This window comes from Martes martes (assembly GCF_963455335.1).
Source record: "Martes martes genome assembly, chromosome: 2".
Classification (NCBI taxonomy): Eukaryota; Metazoa; Chordata; class Mammalia; order Carnivora; family Mustelidae; genus Martes; species Martes martes.
In genome coordinates this window covers 85,089,306-85,110,425 of record NC_137889.1, presented here as the reverse complement: position 1 = coordinate 85,110,425, position 21,120 = coordinate 85,089,306, and the positions used below count along the sequence as shown (strand labels likewise).

The following is a 21,120-nucleotide window of genomic DNA, read 5'->3' as shown; positions in this document are numbered from 1 at the left end:
CCTGGGAACTCGTCAGACACGCAAATTCTTGGGCTCCTATTGAATCAGAGACTTTGGGGGTGAGACCTGGGAATCTGATTAACAGTCTGATTCACCTCTCCAGGTGATTCTGATGCACCTTAAGATTTGAGAACCACTGCTGGAAACATTATAATGGCAAGATCTCAGGCTATGATCCTGAGGCCCCAAGATGGTAAGGTTCTCATGGACACACTCAAGTGGGATTGGTCTTTGCCAATGGGATCATGCTTTGTGTTGCTGAGGTCAGTATAACATTTGCATTAACCCATTTCCACGGATATGCCAACTATTGATGCCAGTTGAGTTTATTGCTAATTAAACAAAGTTAGCCTCAATCTTTTGCTGCTGCAGATCCCAATCTGCCTTTTCCTAGGCCACTCACAGAAGCTGATCATGCGAGGGGCACCTGGGTTGCTCAGTGGGTTAAGGCCTCTGCCTTCGGCTCGGGTCATGATCCCAGGGTCCTGGGATCGAGCCCCGCATCGGGCTCTCTGCTCGGTGGGGAGCCTGCTTCCCTTCCTCTTTCTCTCTGCCTGCCTCTCTGCCTACTTGTGATCTCTGACTGTCAAATAAATAAATAAAATCTTAAAAAAAAAAAAGAATTGTAGAAGTTGATCATGCTAAAGGAAAACTAATTCACTTAAACCAAAGTTTCTTAGTCTTGTCACTAGCGATAGGAGGAGCTGTCCTCTGCATGTTTAGTGGCATCTGTGGCCTCTACCCACCAGATGCCAGAAGCATCTCCCATTTCCCTCTCCCCTCCCACTAAGGCATGACAATTGAAAATGTTTCCAAATGTTGCCATGTAATTCCTGGGGGCAAAACTGCACCCTGTTGAGAGCCACTGACTTAAACCAAAGGGTTTCCTTCAAAGCGGTGAGAAAGGAAGGATGCAGCAGGAAGAGGAGCAGGCTTCCAGAGGCCCCTGGGGGCAACTCACGTTGTAGGACCGGCCATGCTTTTGTCTCCACTGTACCAGCACTATCTGGGCGATGACCAGGGTGCAGAGGAAGATCAAGATCATCTCCACGTGCATGGACTCATGGCCCCGGTGCGTCTTGTGTATCCTCTCCTGCTGCAGGCTGGAACCAGCAAATGACGTCATCTGAAAAAGCCTTCAACCCTTGCACTGCACATTTAGGGGAACAAAATGTCTGGGCTCGTGGAAAGCAACTGGAGATTTCAAACGTAGGGCGTTTTACGTTTGAGTACAGTTTTCCTAAGTTTTTCTTGGTTTTGCCTTTTCTCTCAGGCTTGAGGAGGGGGCAGCAGATAGGAGGAGCCTGAGTTCATTAGGGAAACCAATTCCTCTCAGCCCTTAACTAGCCTGTGTGGTTTGGGCTTCAGCCTCGTCCTTTCAAGTGAAATGATGGGGCCAAGAAAGTCACTGATGGGCTCTGGAAAGACCTGGGTGCCAGTCCCCAGTCCAGCACATCATCGTCATACAGACTCGCAGAAGTCACTCATCCCTTCTGCACCGCGGTATCTTCCTTTGCAAACTTAAAATTGTCATCCCTCTGTACCTCACAGGACTGTTCTAAAACTCTAAAGCCCATGTTATTTGTTCTTAAATGAGGAATAATAATGATTATCATGTTAAACCATATGAAACTGCCATTTTTGGAATTCAAAATAGTAAAATAGTGGTAATTCCAAGTAACTTTAAATATTCTGAAGTAAAAGGATATACCGCACATGGTACTGATGAAGATAAACTTATCCAAAGGACTCCAGAAAACTCCTCAGTGAGCTGTATACATTTTTTTTTTTTTCATTATAAGGGGAAAGAAGAAGCCCATGTATTATCTTAGGCAGGTACAAACATTCAGTTGATGGCTGAATGTCTCAGTTTTTAGATGAACTCTTGGCTTTGCATAAAGGTAGAGAAAACATAATTATAGTACGTCATCTGGTTTAACTTCCCATAGCCGAAGTAGCTTTGGAGGAAACCTAGAGCAGTGGTTCTTGATGTTGGCTGTAAACTGAAAATCACTCGGGAGCTTTTAAAAGTCCCAAGGTCCGAGCCATGACTAGATCAATTAAATGGCCGTTTCTGTGCCTTACATGGGCTGAACCGTGCCCACCCCCATTCATATGCTCAAGTCCTACCTCCCAGTTCCTCAGAAGGTGACTGTATTTGGAGATAGGAACTTTAAGGAGTTAGCTAAGGTTCAATGCTGTCCGTGAATGGGCCCCAATCCAATCTGACTGGTGTCCATCTAAGAAGATTTTTATATATAAACTCGCATGGAGGGAAGAGTGTAAGGCAGCTGCAAGCCAAGAAGGGTTGGGAGAAACCAGACCTGCTGATACCTTAACCTTTGACTTCTTGCCTCCAGAACTATGAGAAACGAAATTTTTGTCATTTAAGCCACCAGAGCTGTGGTACTTGTTATAGCAGTTCAAGTTCCACATGTGATTTTCAGGTGCAGCCAAGATTGAGAACCACTGGGTTAGAGGAAGAGAGAGCAGTCCAGGGTCAGGATTAGGGAAAATGGGAAAATTCTGAATGTTGCCAATCAAGTACTTCATAAATAGTGGTTAGCATTACCTTTTGCTCTGGATGGGGCACCATCAGTCACGAAATCTCTTGAAGTTTCCACTTATGACTGGATATAGTGTGCATTTGCTGTACTGATCAGAAAACACTGCAGGGTACTATTCTGTGCTGTGAGACTGTGACCTTTTAAAGGCACTCACTGGGTATGTGGGCTGGGTTCTCCCCCTTTATCAGTAATTTCCACCACTACTCTGAAGAGTGAAGTACCAAGTGCTTCCGAAAAGGGCACTGAGGGTGCCCCCTGCTGGAGAACGTGTAGCAATGAGCCTGCAGAGCCTAGTAAATAGTGCCTGAGTTCTCCTTTGAGATGGATCTTAGAACCTGGATGCTGGGAGGCACATTAGATGTACGGACACCCCTACCTTTATCAAATGAAGAAGTTAAAGTCCCTATCAGGTAAGCAACCTGAATAAAATTACATTGTTAATAGTCTCTGTGTCGGAAGCTGAGCTTAAGAGATAAGAATGATTTTCAGAAGCTCATTAAAAAATACACTCGTTCCTTTGAAGAAATGGCAAGTGAAGAAAAATTAAAGGGTACAAGCACTTACAGTTTTTACAGCCCCCAATCCAAAGTAACTATTTAATATTCTACTTAATGAACAAACTTTCAACTTTGGGCAGGGAGACAGAAAAGTGACTTTATAATCAGTCTAAAATAGGGCTTGCATAGACATAAACTATGCTTTATGACATGCATCAACTTTGTGTATATATAATGAAAACCTATCTCAAGTGGTTAACCTGTGTAAAATTACTTTGGAAAGTATACTTTGGAAAGTATAGTGTGCAAATATAATAAGAATTTCCTATTTTGATTAGAAATACATTCATCATTGATTACCATAATGCAAGGAAGAACTTTTCATTTTTATTTTATCTCTTTTGGTGCCCACAGGGCCCTAATGGCCCTATAGTAAGTACTAGAACACAGGGGAAACAGCATATATAGAAAACCAGATGTATCTTATGCCTAAAATAAATACTAAGTTGACACTGCCCTATTTTGAAGGACATACAAATCCAGTTTTGAGGGACTGTGTGGGGCCCACTGTAGGACACAGATGAAATCCAGGTGGTTCACGTTCATCCTATCAGTGCACATGCATGCTGTGCTAACCCACCTTCTGTAGCCTGAGACATTTACAAATAAATCACAGCTTCATTTAATTTCTCCAACTGTTAAGGTGGAGATGGAATTTTTAGATAACCGCTGTAAAAAAAAAAAAAAAAAAAAGACTTGTTACTTACTTCCACTCATCATCCGCAGAAAGCTTTGTGTGAGAGATCTGAAAAAAAAAAAAAAAAAAAAAAAAAAGAGCCCTTTTCAGAATTTGTTTTTTTTCCAGCTTGTAATGTACAGAGGGAAAAAATGAATACAATGATAATGATGAGGATGAGGATGATGATGATATTTTCAGAGACATCTCTTTTCTAGTAGTAGTTCCCTTATTTTACAACATTTTTCTGTAGGGTGAAGTCTACTTTTTGACAATTTTTTCTGGTATGTTACTAGGCAAGCCCATTCAATATCTTACAAGAATTTATTTTGGAAACTAAAGTAACACTAAAATTCATCTGGAAAAATAAGCATATAAGGATAGCCAGGAAAACTCAGGAGAAGAGTAAATACTGGAGAAGTGGCCTACCAGACACTGAAATACATAATAAAGCCACAGAAATTAACTTCCTATTACTGGTCCAGGACTAGGAAGATAGATGAGTGGACAGAACACAGACAGCATCCAGGAACAGACCCAAGTACATATGATAAACGAATCACTTCACATCAGTGAGGAACAAAAATGGATTGTTCAACGAATGTTGCTGAGACAAGTGGTTTTGGAAAAAATTATAGAGCTGTATCCAAACCCCACCTCAGAATAAAGTTCAGGTGGACCAAATATTTAATTGTAAAAGAGAAAGTCTTGGGGCACCTGGTGGCTCAGTTGGTTAAGTGTCTCTTTTCAGCTCAGGTCATGATCCCAGGGTCTTGGGATCAAGCCCCATATCAGGCTCCCTGATCAGTGGGAAGTCTGTTTCTCTCTCTGCTCCTCCCCTGCTCATTACTCTCTCTCTCTCAAATAAATAAATAAATAAATCTTAAAAAAAAAAAAAAAAAAGAAAGTCTTAAAAGCACTAGAAGAAAATATGGTAAATGTTTTAATAATCATGTAGTAGACAATGTATTTCTAAGTATGAAGTAGAGACCAGAAATTATAAACTTAAAAAAAGCAACAGATTTTTTTTTTCTAGGCAGAATGAAAGTTGGAGCTTTATTTTGAGGATGACGGTGGTTAGCCAGGAGGAGCTCAGGGTCAGAGCCTTGCCTAAAGGGATGGTGGAAAACTTGTGGGACTTTGGGGAATTTGGTTGGACCAGAAACCAGGCTGGGGTCACAAAGACAGCCTCAGGGGGTCCATTGAGAGGGCTAGTTGAATCTATAGACCTCAGGGTCCCCAGCACCACTTTCTCTTAGGGAGAGTGAGGTGGCTGCCTGGGCTGAGGGACAGGCAGGCAAAGATAGTAGGGGAAAGGGTACAACCCTTCACCCCACATCCAGGGTGGCAGGGAGGGGATGGGGCACAACCACTTTATTACTGTGGGCAGAGAACCTAGGGTGCTAGGTGAGATAAACGGGGTGGGATGCGAGGTGGTCCCTGCATTCTCCCGCTTCTGAATTTACCCCACCCCCCCGGAAGGGCTGAGAGTGAGAGGGGGTATCCGTGACATTGGGAAGGATAATGCCCTCTGAGAACTGGAATCTTCTGGGAGCACAAGAACCCCAATGCCCTGGTGTTGAGCACCTCCCCGCCCTCCGCTGGGAGGGTCCACCACCGGTTCCTGAGAACAGTTGAAGGTTGTTGCCTCTGGAGGGTGGGAAATCAGGAATGGGAAAGGGTGGAGTGGTGATGGGGGTCCCATTGTTTTTTCTTTTTGTTTAAGTCTTGTAGAACTATTTGATTGCTTAAAATGTGGATGTACATAATTTTAATACAAATTAACATTAAAAAGAAAAAAAATAAGATGACAAGGGGAAAAATGTCTAGCAGCTAGTGCCGATGAGGAAAAATGGCTTCCTCCTGCCCTTCAGATGCATTGCATACATTAAGACAGTTTCTCTGGACAGATTTGGTTAGGTGTGTCAAAATTTTAAGTGTTTGCTTATCCTATGTAGAATAGTCTAGGAATATTCTCTCACAAAATGAGGAGAAAAATGCACAGGGAAAGATGACACAGGTGTTTGCACAGTTTTATTTATAATATTGAGAAATTGGCAACAATCTATGTGTCAACCCATGCGGGATCAGTTAATGACTTCTGATATAATAAAGGAAATCTATTGGGTCTCTAAAATGATTGTTCAGATCTATATTTCCTGACATAGAGGTATCTCCATGACATACTGTTAAGAGAAAAAGCATGCTTTAGAAACAGTTGTATATACTATAAACCTATTAATGTAAATACAGAGTTGCACCGAATCAACAAACATCCAAAAGAAAGAGGTGTCCAGAATGGTCACCAAAGTGCTAATAGGAATGATCTATGAGTGCTGATGTCTACTGGAATACTTACTCCTTTTTTATACTTATTGACTATATTGATTATAGTCTGCACAAACATATGTCACTTAAATGAAGAAATCATTTTGAATCTGCTTCTCCTTTCTCCTTCTTGTCTATTATTGCCAAATCCTTTTTCCCTGCTAGCACATTCTTATTTACCTCTCCTCCCCTTTTTGCTCACTTTTGAGCTTCAGATTCTCCTACCCAAGTACCTTCTACAGATTTCTACTAGGCTGTCCCTCAGACACACAAACTCAACCTGACCCAGACTGAACACATTTGTTTCTCCCCAACCTACTTCCATTTCAGTTCCCCCTCTCACTCAGCAACTCCATATCCCATCTATCCAATCATTCAAAACAGAGATATGGGGCACCACTCTTGACCCTAATCCTCCACCGCCAACCCAGTACCCTCCTGCTGACCTTACAAAAATACCTGGCAACCCACTTCTTTCCACCTCAATGGCCTCTGTGCCAACAATTTTCTTCATTCATTCAACCAGTATCTATTTACTACCTCCTGGGTGCCACGCACTGGGATAGGACCTGGATGTGATAAAGGTGAGTAAGACAGAAAAGGTTCCTGTTCTCATGAATTAAGCCTTGTGTTCTAAAGAAAGTATGGACAATAAGCAAGTAAGGAAAACAATGACCTAATGTGGTAAATTCTATGAAGAAACAAAATGTAGTGTATGGTAAAAAAGAGCCAGAACAGGAAGGGACTCTTACTCTTTAGACTGCTTGGCAAGGGAAGGTCTCCAGCCTGGTGTGCAGTGTTCCCTCCCCACCCCGGGGGGGCTCATGCCTTCACTCCTTTTCTCCTTTCAAACAGTGAGGGTGACCCAATGACAAGCAGACTGGTCCTATCCGATCCCCTGCTTGAAACCCAAGTGGCTGCCCTTGTCACTAACAGGACTCCTGCGGTCCTTGTCAGCTTCATTTCTCTCCACAGCCCCTGAACAGCCTCTGCTCTAGTCAAGCAGAACCTTCCTGCCCCTGAATGCTCTTCCTTGTCCCCTAGACACCCTTTGGGGATGCCCTAGATTCCACTTCCTCCAGGAAGCCTTTGGGGTTAGGCCCCTCTGGTAGATCCACTGTCCACTGAACACTGTTACCACAATGCGTGGTCACTGGTGACTTATTACTTGTCTTACTCCACCCTGAATACCCCCAACTGACACAGCACACACTCAATCAATATAGAGTTGACCTTTGAACAATGTGGGGGCTAGGGGCACCAGTCCCCTATATGGTCAAAAATGTGGAGGGGCGCCTGGGTGGCTTAGTCATTAAGAGTCTGCCTTCGGCTCAGGTCATGATCCCAGGGTCTTGGGATCGAGTCCCACATCAGGCTCCCTGCTCTGCGGGAAGCCTGCTTCTCCTCCCACTCCCCTGCTTGGTTCCCTCTCTCGCTGTGTCTCTCTCTGTCAAATAAATAAATAAAATCTTTAAAAAAAAATGTGGATATAACTTTTGATTCCCTAAGGCTTACCTACCAATAGCCTGTTGTGGACTAGAAGTCTTCCCAACAACGTAAGCAGCGATCAACACATACTGTGTAGGTGATGTGTATTATTACTGTGTTCTTATAATAAAGTCAGCTAGAGACAAGAAAATGTTACTAAGAAAATCATAAGGCAAATGCATTTACAGTACCACACTGCCAATAATCCGTGTACACGTGGACCTGTTGTTCAAGGGTCAGCTGTATCTGAAAACTGCCTCCCTCCCAGCGCCAGCCCTCATCATTTCTCACCTCAGCTGCTGCCTCCAAATGGGTCTCCCCACTTTCAACTCTTCCCTCACAAAAACCCATCTGTTAGAAAAATCTTGCTAAAATGCTTGGCAAAACTGGAAGAGTGAACTCAAACTACTGGTGTCCCTGGGACATATGTGAGGGAGGTATGGGTGTGTTAGACTTGACACAACAAGTGTATCACTTGTTTAGTGATATGGAATCCATGTCACTGGGCAAGTGCAAAGCTTCCATGACTGGAGGGGGAGGGAGGGGTTGTGTCAGGCCTACTCCAAGGCAGAGAAGATGCTGGGGTAGAGGTGGGTCCTCTGGGGGAAACAGAGGTTGCAAAGGAGGCCTCAGACAAGAGGAAACTGATGAATCCACTCTGCCTGCTTTCTTGCACCCCAACTTTGAGGAGTCTCAGGAGCAGATATGGTGTAGCTGGCTTGCTCTTGTGACCCCACAGGGGGTCTAGCTGGGAAGGAGGAGGGTTTTACTTGTCACAAAGGGGTAACACAGGGAGCTGGGCAGACTAGAGTCCGGATCATGAGGTTTTATGTTCATTACTCACTCACATATTTGTCCAATAAATATCTCTCGAGGCCCTGACTTTTGCCAGGCTCTGTGCTGGGTTCTGGAAATACAGTAGCCAGCAAAGCAGATCAAGTGCTTGCTCTGCTAGAGTCCAAGGGGATGGAGGTTCTCAAAAAACAAGTACACAAAGAAATATGCTTCAGGGGGCGATAAGGATGTTGAATGAACATTAAACAGGGTAAGGTTTTGAGTCAGGGTGCTGTCATACACAGGGTGCTCCGTAAATTCTTATGGGGTTGGGTGCTCAGTAACCATATCTATTTCTCCTTTATTATCCGCAGCTCTTACAAAGTCTGTTTTAAACTAGCACTTCTCAAACTTTGATGTGCAGTCACCCAGGGGTTCAGTTAACATGCAGATTTTAAGCCAGCCGTTTTGGGGTGGGGGACTAAGACTCCATTTCTAATTGGCTTCCAGGTGACACCTTGGCTGTTGGTCCCTGGACCCGAAGGCTCTGCCATGAGGGATTAAGGGAAAAGCTGTGAGTTCCCGCTAGGGAAGAATTAACAGGGGACCATGCCTCCTAAGGGCAGCAGGCAAGGCAGCGATGGCAGCCTTAAGGGAACAGCAAGTATCAGCTGCAGAACTGACTCTGCCAGTCTTCTGTCCTTCCCAGCTTGCAGATTTCTTCATCCATAACCTGCCATGAATGATCTGATCTGGTTCACCGGAGAGTGAAACCAGCAAGTAAGTCAGGGAGTTCCCTTACAGCTTCCCTATTTTAGAGAATAGATCCCCAGTGCATAGTGTGTCACAAGATTTGTCATAACTCAGCTCTCTCTGCCTACAAGGATTCATGAGCCCTGGATTTCTGCCAGGATCATAGAGAATTTCCACTCCTACCCCTACCTTTCTCCATGCTCACCTCCCAGCCCCCACCAATTTTTTTCACCTCCAAGCAATTTCGTATTCCTGTTTCTTCCATGGAGAATTCTCATTTCCCCTCATGGCCACATGGAATCTCATCTATTCTCCAAGGCCCTGCTCCCAAAAGCCATGCCATCCCTCCCTTCCCCATCAACCTTCCCCACCCTCCCTGTCAGAAGCAGTTCCTTGCTTCCTAGAAAGCCTACAAAACTTCACTCCAACCTCTTATGGGGACAGTAATCTCTTCCTACCCTCTATGAGTTATTTTATCCTTGTTATACTTTCTTCCCAGGATGTGAGCTCCCGAGGAAAGGTCTACGTCTAAGTGCTTCCCCATTACACATGCACAATTCCTGGTATGTGATCATGGCATAAGAAGAGTCCATAAATGAAATATAGTAATGACTTGGATTTGAATTCACCGAAGGGCTCGGGGGAGGGCAGGATGTGAAGGGAGGAAAGTGCTAGCCCAGAGCTTCTCTAACCTTGAACATCAGCACCTCCTGGTAACTAGTCAGACTTGCAAATAAATGATCAGCCACTATCCCTGATGTCAAGAATTAGAAACCTTGGGCATAGCCCAACTATCTGCTTTTTAACAAGCCTTCCGAGTGACTGTGATGAACACTGAGGTTTGAGAACCTTTGAGAACCATAAAATCAAGCCTAATGTACACCCAGCACCCTTCAGCTGTCGTCTTCTAAGGCCCACGGCCTTCGCCTGGGCCCTGGGGCTTCTGTCAGGGAGAGGGTGGAGAGAGGGGCAGCGAGTATGGAGGACAGGGAACGGATAGGGATGAGTCCAACAAGGGTCCTTCTGGAGGAGACAAGTGGCGGCAGGGGGGACGAAGTTGGAAGAAGGAGGGGTAAGGGAGAAGAAAGGGGAGAAAAGGGAGAGGGGTTCGACTCGCATGGGGTGGGGTACGGTGAGGCGAAGCAATGAGCACCTTTCAGAAGGGTCATCCGCCCCTCCATCCCGCGCGGGGGCGAAGGACTCGGAGACCGGTCCGCGCGGCCACCCAACCCCCGCGTGATCCTCGGGACTCTAGCCCCGTGTCCCCAGCCTGCGCCCCGCGCCCCATACCTGCTCGTGCTGCGGAGGGGCCTCCAGCACCGGCGCCGCCTTGAGCACCGAGGCCCCCGCGGCCATACCTCCGCCGCGGCGCCCGCCCCCGGCCGCGCAGTCCCTCGCTACGCGCGGGCCGGGGAGGGTCTCCCGGAGGCCGCGGGGGGCGAGCCGTGCGTGCGGCGGCCCCGCCCCGGGCCCTGCGGCAGCGTGCGCCGACATCCTCCGGGAGCGCCGCCCCTCCGGCCGGTGCCCGCGCCCCCGCCGCCCGCAGAGGCGCGGTCTCGGGATCCTCCTTCCTGTCACTGTCCGGGAGATCCTTCAGGGATCTTTCCCTCTGCGGTCCGGCAGTCGTCGGCCACCGTGGCTCTTATCGCGTGCGGCGCCTGGCTCCTGCCGGCGGTTTTGTCACCAGGTGGCAGGGCTGGACACCCCGCTCAGAAGGAAGGTGGGAAGAGACGTGGGGAGGACCGAGGGTGAGAAGTGGAGAGGAGAGAGAGGGAGCGAAGGGACGTTTTCTGCCGGCTCTTCCCTTCAGAAGCCTAATTTATCTCAAGACCGGAGTTCAGGTGACTCTCCAAAACCTGGGAGGCTGAACTTCTGTTGCATCTCCGGTTGCGTTCCTGTTCCTGGGCACATCGGCCCTTCTTCCCTTTTAGCTGCAGTTTTAATAATCTGGACAGGTCCCTGTTGAAGTCACACCTGCCTCCTCCAAAGATGACAAAGGAGAGAAACTCAGCTGTGGGGAGAGAAGGCAGACCCTCTCGGCCTCTGTGCTGCTCTGCCCCTGCACTTCCGGGTGGGAAATAATCCACAACTTGCCTTTGTCTCCTCCACCTTCAGGAGGGCATTCTCCTTCCCCTCAGCTGTAGACCCAATATGGATTTATGGCTGGGAACAAGCTGGAACATTGGGGGAAGCCTTTAGGAACGCATTGGTAGAGCAAGAGACAAAAAGGGAATATGTAAGTAGATAGACTGACTTACAAAATATGGCTGGCTCCTTTCCAGTTTGTGGTGGCTCACGGTTTCCAACAGCTACAAGGAGCTACCAGTGGAGGCTTACCAACAGATGGATACACCTCTGCCCTTGTAGAACTTCTGGTCTAGCATGGCGTGGAGACAAACATCCAGGACGATTACCTGGTAAGTTAGTAAGTGGTAAGTGCTTCCTCCTCCAAGTGCTTGACTTGTGTCAACTCATTCAGTTGTCACAACAAGACCACCAGGTAGGTGGTGTTATTATCTCCATTTTACAGGAGAACATTGAATCACAGAGAGGTGCTGAAATCTGCCCAAGTTTCAAAGCTAGTAGGTGGTTCAGTGGGAATTTGCCTTTTGGCTTCAAGGGTGGGCAAGAGGGCTCAACTATGGCTCAAGCCAGGGGGATCAGTCAGAAAGCTGTTGCCATAGTTCAGTTAAAGACAGCATGGTGTATGTGAGTAAGTATGTGCAGGGATGGGGTGGAGTGGAGATGGAGAGATGTGAATAGAGTCAAGAGATCTAGGTGATAGAATCTGTAAGACTTACTGATGGCTTCCAGGCTTGTGGCTCGAGCAGCCTGGAATTTGGGCAGGGGTGCTGAGAGCGGGAATATTGAAAGAGCAGCGTATTTCTGGGAAAAAAGATAAGGAATTCATTTGGACATTTTGCCTCCCTTCCTAGCTCTTGGCCTATTTTCCTGTGGCAAAGACCTTTTTTTCCCCCCCCAGTCTCTGATGTCCTCAAATTCATCTGGGTTCATCTAAATCAGCTACCTCCGCACCCCTCTCCGCTGGTTGGTTGGAAATGGAATTTTCCTATCCTAAAAATTCTGGCTCATTATCATTATGTAAGTTCTGACTCCGGGGTATGAGATTCTCTTCCCTGGTTAACTGACACCAGAAACATCTACAGGTTTCACTGGAGACACATGTGAGCCCAAAGGGAGTCATCTTCCTTCTGATTTCAGCTCAACAGTCATCAGAGAATAAAACTCAAAAAGTCCATTTCTTCCCCACTGGTAGTGATGGACTTGCTCTGGTCTACTATATCATATCTGGTTCTCTTTCATATCTAGTTTCCAGATATGGAACTAATACCTTGTTTCCCAGAAGGGTAACCACCGTTTCTGGAGGGGTTCAGCCAACCAGAGTTAATTTCTTCGCAAATTTGTTTCCCAAATCAAATGCTTGGCAACTGACAGTCATAAATCCTGGAATAGATCAACAGCCTTCCTCTCACTTAGCACTAATCTCTTCAGCATATTAGCCATAGCTCATGCATCCCCCTGTTCTGTCTTGATGTAGAGCCCTGAGGTGATTGTAGTGATGTAATGAAAGATATGAGCTAATGTCATAAAGGTGTTTGAAAAACAAGGTGGATTCAAGACTAGCTAGAAAATTAAGTATGCTATTTGGTGCAGGAATAGCGAGATAGAACCATGAAGCAGACCAGAAAGCCCTCCAAATAGACACATGGATCTATAGGAAACTAGTTTTAGGGCAGGAGTGGTAAATCAGCAGGGATACATAGACTATTTAGCAATTAGCTTGCCGTGCCAAGACAAAACAGGTGGTTTAACAAGCAAAACTTGTAGAAGACAATTTAAAAGAGTAGCTTTATTATCTCACGATTGTGAAAAATATATTAAACAAAACTCAAAAAGAACAAATCATAATGGAAAATATTAGTAAAACTGTCTATGTTAAGGTATTAAACTTCTATACAATAAAGAGTTGACATTAAAAAGATGCAAACCAGGAGATGCCTGGGTGGCTCAGTCGGTTAAAGCGTCTGCCTTTGGCTCAGGTCATGATCCCGGCGTCCTGGGATCAAGCCCCATATCAGGGTCCTTGCTCAGTGGGGAGCCTGCTTCTCCCTCTGCCTGCTGCTCCCCCTGCTTGTGCTCGCTCTTGCTCTCTTTCTCTGACAAAAAAAAAAAAAAAAAAAAAAAGATGAACTCTATTAAGAAAAAAAATAAAGCAAGCCAAGGACCAAGAGAATGTATTTGCCTATATCTAGCTGTCAAAGAATTAGTGCTTGAAAAAAATAGAACTGTAAAAACATTAATTTTAAAATGTATAAATCAGGGGCCCCTGAGTGGCTCAGGGGTTAAAGCCTCTGCCATCGGCTCAGGTCATGATCCCAGAGTCCTGGGATCAAGCCCCACATCGGGCTCTCTGCTCAGCGGGGAGCCTGCTTCCCCCCACTCTCTCTCTCTCTGCCTGCCTCTCTGTCTACTTGTGATCTCTGTCAAATAAATAAATAAAATCTTTAAAAGAAAGTGTAAATCAGTAGAATGTGGGCAAGGGATAGAATCCAATTTTGAGAAATAAAATCATGAGAAATTTTGTAATTTTAAGGGAATTAATTACTGCATTTATGTATATGTGAGTTACTCTAGAATGCATTTCACAGGAATGTCTTGTGTGTGTTAAATTACTTATTGCCTAGTGGTTGCCTTCAGCCTTCCTATCCACTCCTGACCAGCACTCATTAACCTTTCCTTTCTGCTGTCCTTCTCAGGACAACCCAATTGCTCTGGACTGAGAGTGCCACCTGAGGGTTAGATCTTATGGAAGTCTTTTCTGTTGTCTTACAAATAGTCTTTTCCAAGTAACTTTCTTTTTCAATTTACTCGTTTCCTCTTTTCTCATGTTTTTCATATTTACAGATAAAATACATATATCTGATCCTTAGCCTCATAGCTAGAATGGGTGATTTTGAACGTCTTTGACCAGGTGTGGTATTGGTCACACCCATTCCCCCCAAAGGGGGTGGCAGTAGTAGGGTCAGTCTAGAGGTGTCAAATTAAAACCATCCAGGTGATGTGAGTATCCGAGAGAGCTTGTTTGGTCTCAGAAATCAATGTGAAAGTAGCACCAAACGTTCTGCATTTCAGTGAACCCTGGGGTCAGGGGCAGACTGGGTTGTAAATGAGGGTAATCATGTTTAAAAGGGAGAGGGACATGGAAGCTAGGTCCTACCATCGCTGATGAAACGGCTGCATAGAAATATGCTGGCTAACTTTTTCAGTCATTGTCCACCCGTTAACACCCCCGGGTGCTAGGTTAGCCTTCAGGTGTAGACACTGGTCTCTTAGAATTGGTGGAGATCCTGCAAGCTGGTCTGATTCCCACCTGGGGGGTTCCTAACTACAGTCTGTGTTCCCTGGCCTCTCAACCTGACTGAATAGACATTTTCATCCTCTGTTTGCTAAATGTGCCTGTGCTTAAACACTACTCCTCAAGACAAATGAAAGATACTCAACTTTATTATCTCATTCTTTAAAAAAAAAAGATTTACTTATGTATTTGAGAGAGTGTACTCGTGCATGTGCACACAAGTCGGGGGAGGGACAGAGGGAGAGAAGAGGAAAATCCCAACCAAACTCCCCACTGGGTGGGGAACCCGAGGTGGGGCTTATCTCACCACCCATGAGATCATGACCTGAGCTGAAATCATGAGCTGGACGCCTAACTGACTGAGCCACCCAGGCGCCCCATTTATCTCATTCTTTAGTTATTAGTATTGTAGTATAATTGCCCTCTACTGTTTTTTTGGCTAAAATGTACAGAGTGTACCTATATTATGATTACAGGGAGTTTTGTGAGCTGGCGTGTGGCCCTAATCACCATTTGTAACATTACTTCTTTGGAAAAGTGCATTCTGCCTTTCAAACCACAGACTTCCAAATGCACATTTGGAACACAATCCGTTTGTGAGTTGGGAACCCTCTGTATTAATGTCTGCTGGCCCAGGGCAGCCCCACAACCAAAAGACATGTGGTTTAAGGTTCCTGTAACAGCCGGTTCATTTAAATAATGTTTGCTGGAGCTCAGTTCAGGTTCTCAGGTTTCTGGTTAATTTGGAAGAGGGGCGGCAGCAGAGTCCCAGTGTTCAAACAGCATGTGTGGGGTGCCCCACTCCCTGTAGAGGGTTGACACATTCCTGCTTTTCATGATTTACCCTGTAGGTTTCAGGATTGAGCCTCTTCTGAGGGCAAGCTTTTAAGTTCTGTTAACAATTGATCTTGAAAAAGAACTGCATTTAAAAACCAACTCTGCTTTCTAGGTTGGAAGTTCAGCTAGGGTCATTCTCATTTATTGAGTTCAGGGGCCCTCTCAGTAGGAGGGAAAACCACATTTGAGTCCTTGATGGGACTCCTTGCCCTCCCCTCTCCTTGTTTTCCTTTCCTGGTATCTCCTTTAAGATGTCTCCTCTTCAGTAAGTTAGAAGCCAGACAAGCAAGCCAGTCTCTACTGTCCTAACTGTAAAAAAAAAAAGGTTAACATTTATGAAATGCCCACGGTGTGCCAGGCCCTGGGCTAAGCACACTATGTAGCTGGTGTCATTTCATCTTCAGAGTGAGCCCTAGTGACAGGTATCACCATCCACGTTTTATAGATGAAGACATTGAGTTAGAATAAGGGAATTGCTTTTATCTAAGAATGTACAGCGGCAACCACTGCTCTCCTGGGTCCCTAATCGCTGAGTGGGATGGGAGACTTTATCGGGGGTGACCCCAGGAAACTCGGTCCTGGAGTGGAAGTTGTATTTGTCATTTCTAGTTGAGACCAAGAACCTGCCATCCCAATTCCTACACCTCAGGTTAATTGCCAAGACCACAACATACCCGTGTTCTGCAAAAGTCAACATTCTCCTGGAAGAGAAATACTGATGTTCCTTTTTTCCTCTTGACTTTAGATATTTGTCCTACTTGGGGGCTTGAAACAAGATCAGTCACAGAAGCAAGAGGACACACAGTTACTTTTTGGTGGAGGTTAAAGCCCTCCAGTGAACACTCCTGGTGTTACCACCCTCCCAGCCCATGGTAATAGCTACAGCTTTTAAAATGCCTGCTAAGGCCAAGCACTTTCTTTATACTTAATCCTCAACCTACCCTCCAAGATAGGTGTACTATTATTATCTTCATTCTATAATTAAGGACAATTAAGATCACTTCCAAGCCATGGCCTCTGCTTATAATGCCCTTTTCTTTTCTCATTTGAATCTGTAGAACTCGTCCCAACCCATCCCATCCAAAAGCCTGACCAGCTCTGTTCTCTCACCAGACTCTCCCAGATCTCCAGTGCGAATACATTTCTTTCAACCCTGTGCAGCACAGCTTTCCTATTTGCCTCTATCCCACACTGCCTTGTGTTCTAGGTGCTGTTACATATGTCTCTATGAGCCGCCAGCTGCAAACACGGGGGGAGCAGAGACTCTGTTGTCATCATCTTTTCCCCACTGCTGTGTCTAGCACAAACCCTGGCCTGGGGCCAGATTGAATTGATGGTGTGGTCCCAGTTCCAGGTGCTCCTGCATGTGCCCCAGGCCTCTTCCTGGCTTATGGTGGGCGACTGGGGGCAGGTGGATTCCCTTAGCCTATTGCCTATTGTCCCTTGGGGAAGAAGGGGCTGCTGTCACTGTGGCCGCAGCCTGTTGCTATCTACCCATAATAGGACCATTGAGACCTCTGCACACATATGAATATAAACTTAAAATACAAAAAAAAAAAAAGGCCTAAATTGTGCCCTTAACATAATTCCATGCAGTCCAGATATGCATCTACTACTATTTATTTTATGATGTGTCCTTGTTAATCAGAACGGGTACCCACTTTTGCCAACACTTAAGAGATGCTGAGATGTGATAGGGAGAAGGAAAGCGATGTAAAGGGTAAGGCCTGGGTCTGTTTCTTTCTACCTGTTACCTTAGTCTTGTACTGAATGAACATAAATTTTCGTGTCTAACCATATAACTGCTAAGAATATGTGTCACACATGGGTGTTGGAGATGAATTGTTTTCTAGTTTATTCTGTAAGTGCAGTAATCCTGACACATTATGTAAATAGTTGAGATATTGTGTGCATGGAAATAAAACATATATTTACTATATTCTAGAATATCAGAAAAATGGAATATCGGTGTTTTGGATTGTTTGTTGTTGATTTCGCTTTTTCTTTGGGAAGGATTTCAGTTATTCTAAGTTACCAGATGGTTATCAACAAAAATTTTGTGCTGGGGATGTTGTCTAATGACTTTTTAAAACTTAGGGGTACCTGGGTGGCTCAATGGGTTAAAGCCTCTGCCTTCGGCTCAGGTCATGATCTCAGGGTCCTAGGATCCAGTCCCACATCAGGCTCTCTGCTCAGCAAGGAGCCTGCTTCCTCCCTCTCTCTCTCTCTCTGCCTGCCTCTCTGTCTACTTGTGATCTGTCTGTCAAATAAAAACAAACAAACAAACAAACAAACAAACAAAAACTTAATATTTTGTGGCGCCTGCGTGTCATGATTGGCTAAGCCTCCGACTCTTGGTTTCAGCTCAGGTTTGTGAGATAGAGCCCCATGTCAGGCTCCGTGCTCAAGGCAGAGTCTGCTTAGGATTCTTTCTCCCTCTCCCTCTGACCCACCTGCTCATGCTCTCTCTCTCCCAAAATAAAATAAATCTTAAAAAATTAAAAAAATTTAATATTTTGTTACAAAGTTATGTATGTTTAATTTTTACACTAAGCACATTTTGCTGGGTCTCCAAAGAAGGAAAATTTTGGAAGTCATCCTGGATACAGTAGTTAGAGGGCAATTTAGGGAATAGCTAGACTTTACTGGTTTAAAATTTTCCTGCATCATATGAATATCCACCACAGTGGCCGTAGTTTTGGGGATGACTTTCAGTGAATAACTCAAAGGATGTTTTATCCTGTTAGAAACATGGAGAAGTACAGAGACAGACTGAGCCAAGAAGAAAGTTAGGGATAAAGAGAGACTTGGTATTTGATAGTGGTGAACTCTATAGGAGTGAGTGTTTCTAGAAAGCCTGTAATGTAAGAAAAGAAGGAGGTCCAGGAATATACTTGGTAATTAAGACAACAGGATTTATAATCAAACAAATTTGGCTTCAAGTCTCAATTATAACACATTTGTGTGTCACCTTAAGCCTTGGGACATCTGACTTTTTTCCCTAATGGACTTTAAATACAATTCACATGCCATACAATTCAGCATGAATCAAAGCATATGATTCAGTGGTTTTTAATATATTCACAAAACAATGCAACTACCACTGCTGTCTAATCCCAGAACATTTTCATCACCCCAAAAAGAAACTCATATTCATTAGTAGTCACTCCCCATTTCCTGCTTCCTTTATCCCATAGCAACCATTAATTTCTTTGTGTAGATTTGCCTGTTGAAGATGTTTCATATAAATGGAGTCATACAGTATGTGGCCTTTGTGTCTGGCTTCTCTCCCTTAGTATAACGTTTTCAAAGTTGATCTATGTTGCACTATGTTTCGGTACTTCATTCCTTATTATGACTAAATACTACTCTTTCAGATGGTTATACCACTTTTTGTCCATCTACTCATCAATTGGGCTTCTGGGTTGTTTCTCCTTTTTTGGGTATTATGAATAATGCTGCTGTGGAAGTTCATATAAAAATATTTTTGTGGATATATGTTCTCAAGTCTCTGTGAGTATATATTTAGGAGTAGGAGTACAGTTGCTGGGTCATATGGTTACCCTATGTTGAGGATTTTGAGGAACTGCCAAACTGTTTTCCAAATTAACTATCCCATTTTACAACCCCACCAGCAATGTATGAGGGTTCTGGTTTTTCCACATCTTTACCAACAGTTGTCATTATCTGACTAGTTGATTGTAGCCATTCTAGTTGGTGGGAAGTGGTATCTCAGTGTGATTTTGATTTATTTTCCCTAATGACTAATAAGGTTGAACATCTTTTCACATGATTATTGGCCATTTGTATATCTTTTTGAAGAAATGTCTAGATCCCTTGCCCATTTAAAAATAGGCTCACTAATCTTATTGTTGAATTTTAAGAGTTCTTTGTATATTCTGGATACCAGTTCCTTATAAGCTATATGATTTGCAAAGGTGTCCTCCCATTCTGTGGATTTTCTTTCTATTTACTTTTTGACGGTATGCTTCAAAGCACGGAAGTTCTAAATGGATCTATATTTTCCTTTTTTATGTGTGCTTTTGGTATCATGTCTAAAAAAATCACCACCTAATCTTAGGCAGTACAGATTTACTGCTATTTTTTTTTTCTAAGAGTTTAATAGTTTTAGTTCTTACATTGAGGTCTTTAATCTATTTTGAGTGAATTTTTGTACATGGTGTGAGGTAGAGGTCCAACCTCCTTCTTTTGTATCCCAATATCCCGTTTTCCCAGCATCATCTGTTGAAAAGACTATTCTTTCCCCATTGAATTATTATCTTGGCCTCCCTTGTCATAAATCAATTGCATAAATGTAATGGTTTATTTCTGGATTCTCAATTCTATTCCTTTGATTGGTATGTCTGTCTATCCTTGTGCTAGTACCACACACTGTTTTTGATTACTATAGCTTTGTATTAAGTTTTGAAAATGGAAAGTTAAAGTCTTCCAACTTTGTTTTTATTTCCCACAATTATCCTAGCTATTTTTAGTGCCTTGTATTTCCATAAGAGTTTTAGAGTCAGCTTGTCAATTTCTACAAAAAGGACAGGTGGAATATTGATAGGGATTGTATTGAATCTATAAACCAATTTGGTGATAGTATTGCCATATTAACAATATTAAGTCTTCCAATTCATGAACATAGGATTTTTAAAATTTGGTTAGTTCTTTAACTTCTTTCAGTGATGTTTTATAATTTCCAGTGTATAAATCTTACACTGTATTTGTTAAATTCCTAAGTATTTTATTTTTTTAAATTTTAAATGGAGGCATTTTCTTAATTTTATTTTTGAATTGTTCAATACTCGAGTATAGAGATACAGTTTATTTTTTCATGTTGATTTTGGATCCCATAGTCTTGCTGAACTCATTTATTAGTTCTAATAGTTTTTTAGTGGATTCCTTAGGATTTTCTATGTACAGAATCATGTCATCTATAAATAGAGGTAGTTGATTTCTTCTTCCTTTCCAATCTGGATTCTTGTGCTCCCTCTCTCTTTCTGTCTCTCCCTTCCTCTCCCTTCCCCTCTTACCTGTTCCCTCCTTTCCTGTTTCCTCCCCTCCCTGCTTCCCTTTCCTCCATTCTCTCCTCCTCCCTCCTCTCTTCTTACTTTCCCTCCTTTCTTCACTTCCCCCCACCCCCAACCATCTTTCTCAAGTGCTTTTCTGTATCTATCGATATGATCATGTGGGTTTTGTGCATTGTTCTATTAATAGAGTGTTTTACATAGATTGATTTTCATTTGTTAAACCAAGCTAGCATTCCTGGGATGAGTCCCACTTGGTCATGGTGTATAATTCTTTTTTTTTTTTTTTTTTTTTTTTTTTTTTTTTAATTTTTTTATTTTAATAAACATATAATGTATTTTTATCCCCAGGGGTACAGGTCTGTGAATCGTCTGGTTTACACATTTCACAGCACTCATCATAGCCCATACCCTCCCCAATGTCCATTTCCCCACCACCCTCTCCCGTCCCCCTTCCCCCCCGCAACCCTCAGTCTGTTTCTTGAGATTGAGTCTTTTATGGTTTGTCTCCCTCCCAATCCCATCTTTTCATTTTTTCTTTTCCTACCTCCCCCCAAACCCCCCCACCTTGCATCTCCACTTCCTCATATCAAAGAGATCATATGATAGTTATATTTCTCCGATTGACTTATTTCGCTAAGCATGATACCCTCTAGTTCCATCCACGTCGTCGCAAATGGCAAGATTTCATGTCTTTTGATGGCTGCATAGTATTCCATTGTGTATATATACC

The 21,120-nt window shown here is 43.8% G+C and overlaps 1 protein-coding gene across 1 annotated transcript in view; it reads right to left on the bottom strand.

Annotated features, from left to right (window-relative positions):
* The window catches only part of RNF175 (ring finger protein 175), a gene marked incomplete at both ends in the record, with an annotated part of 43,043 nt that extends 32,544 nt beyond the window's left edge, over positions 1 to 10,499 (bottom strand). Inside the window, 3 exons of the mRNA XM_080796888.1 lie at positions 962 to 1,103; positions 3,832 to 3,869; positions 10,434 to 10,499. Of these exons, the coding sequence (XP_080653014.1) occupies positions 962 to 1,103; positions 3,832 to 3,869; positions 10,434 to 10,499 (246 nt within the window). The remainder of the gene's footprint in view (positions 1 to 961; positions 1,104 to 3,831; positions 3,870 to 10,433) is intronic.
* Positions 10,500 to 21,120: the final 10,621 nt, after the last annotated feature.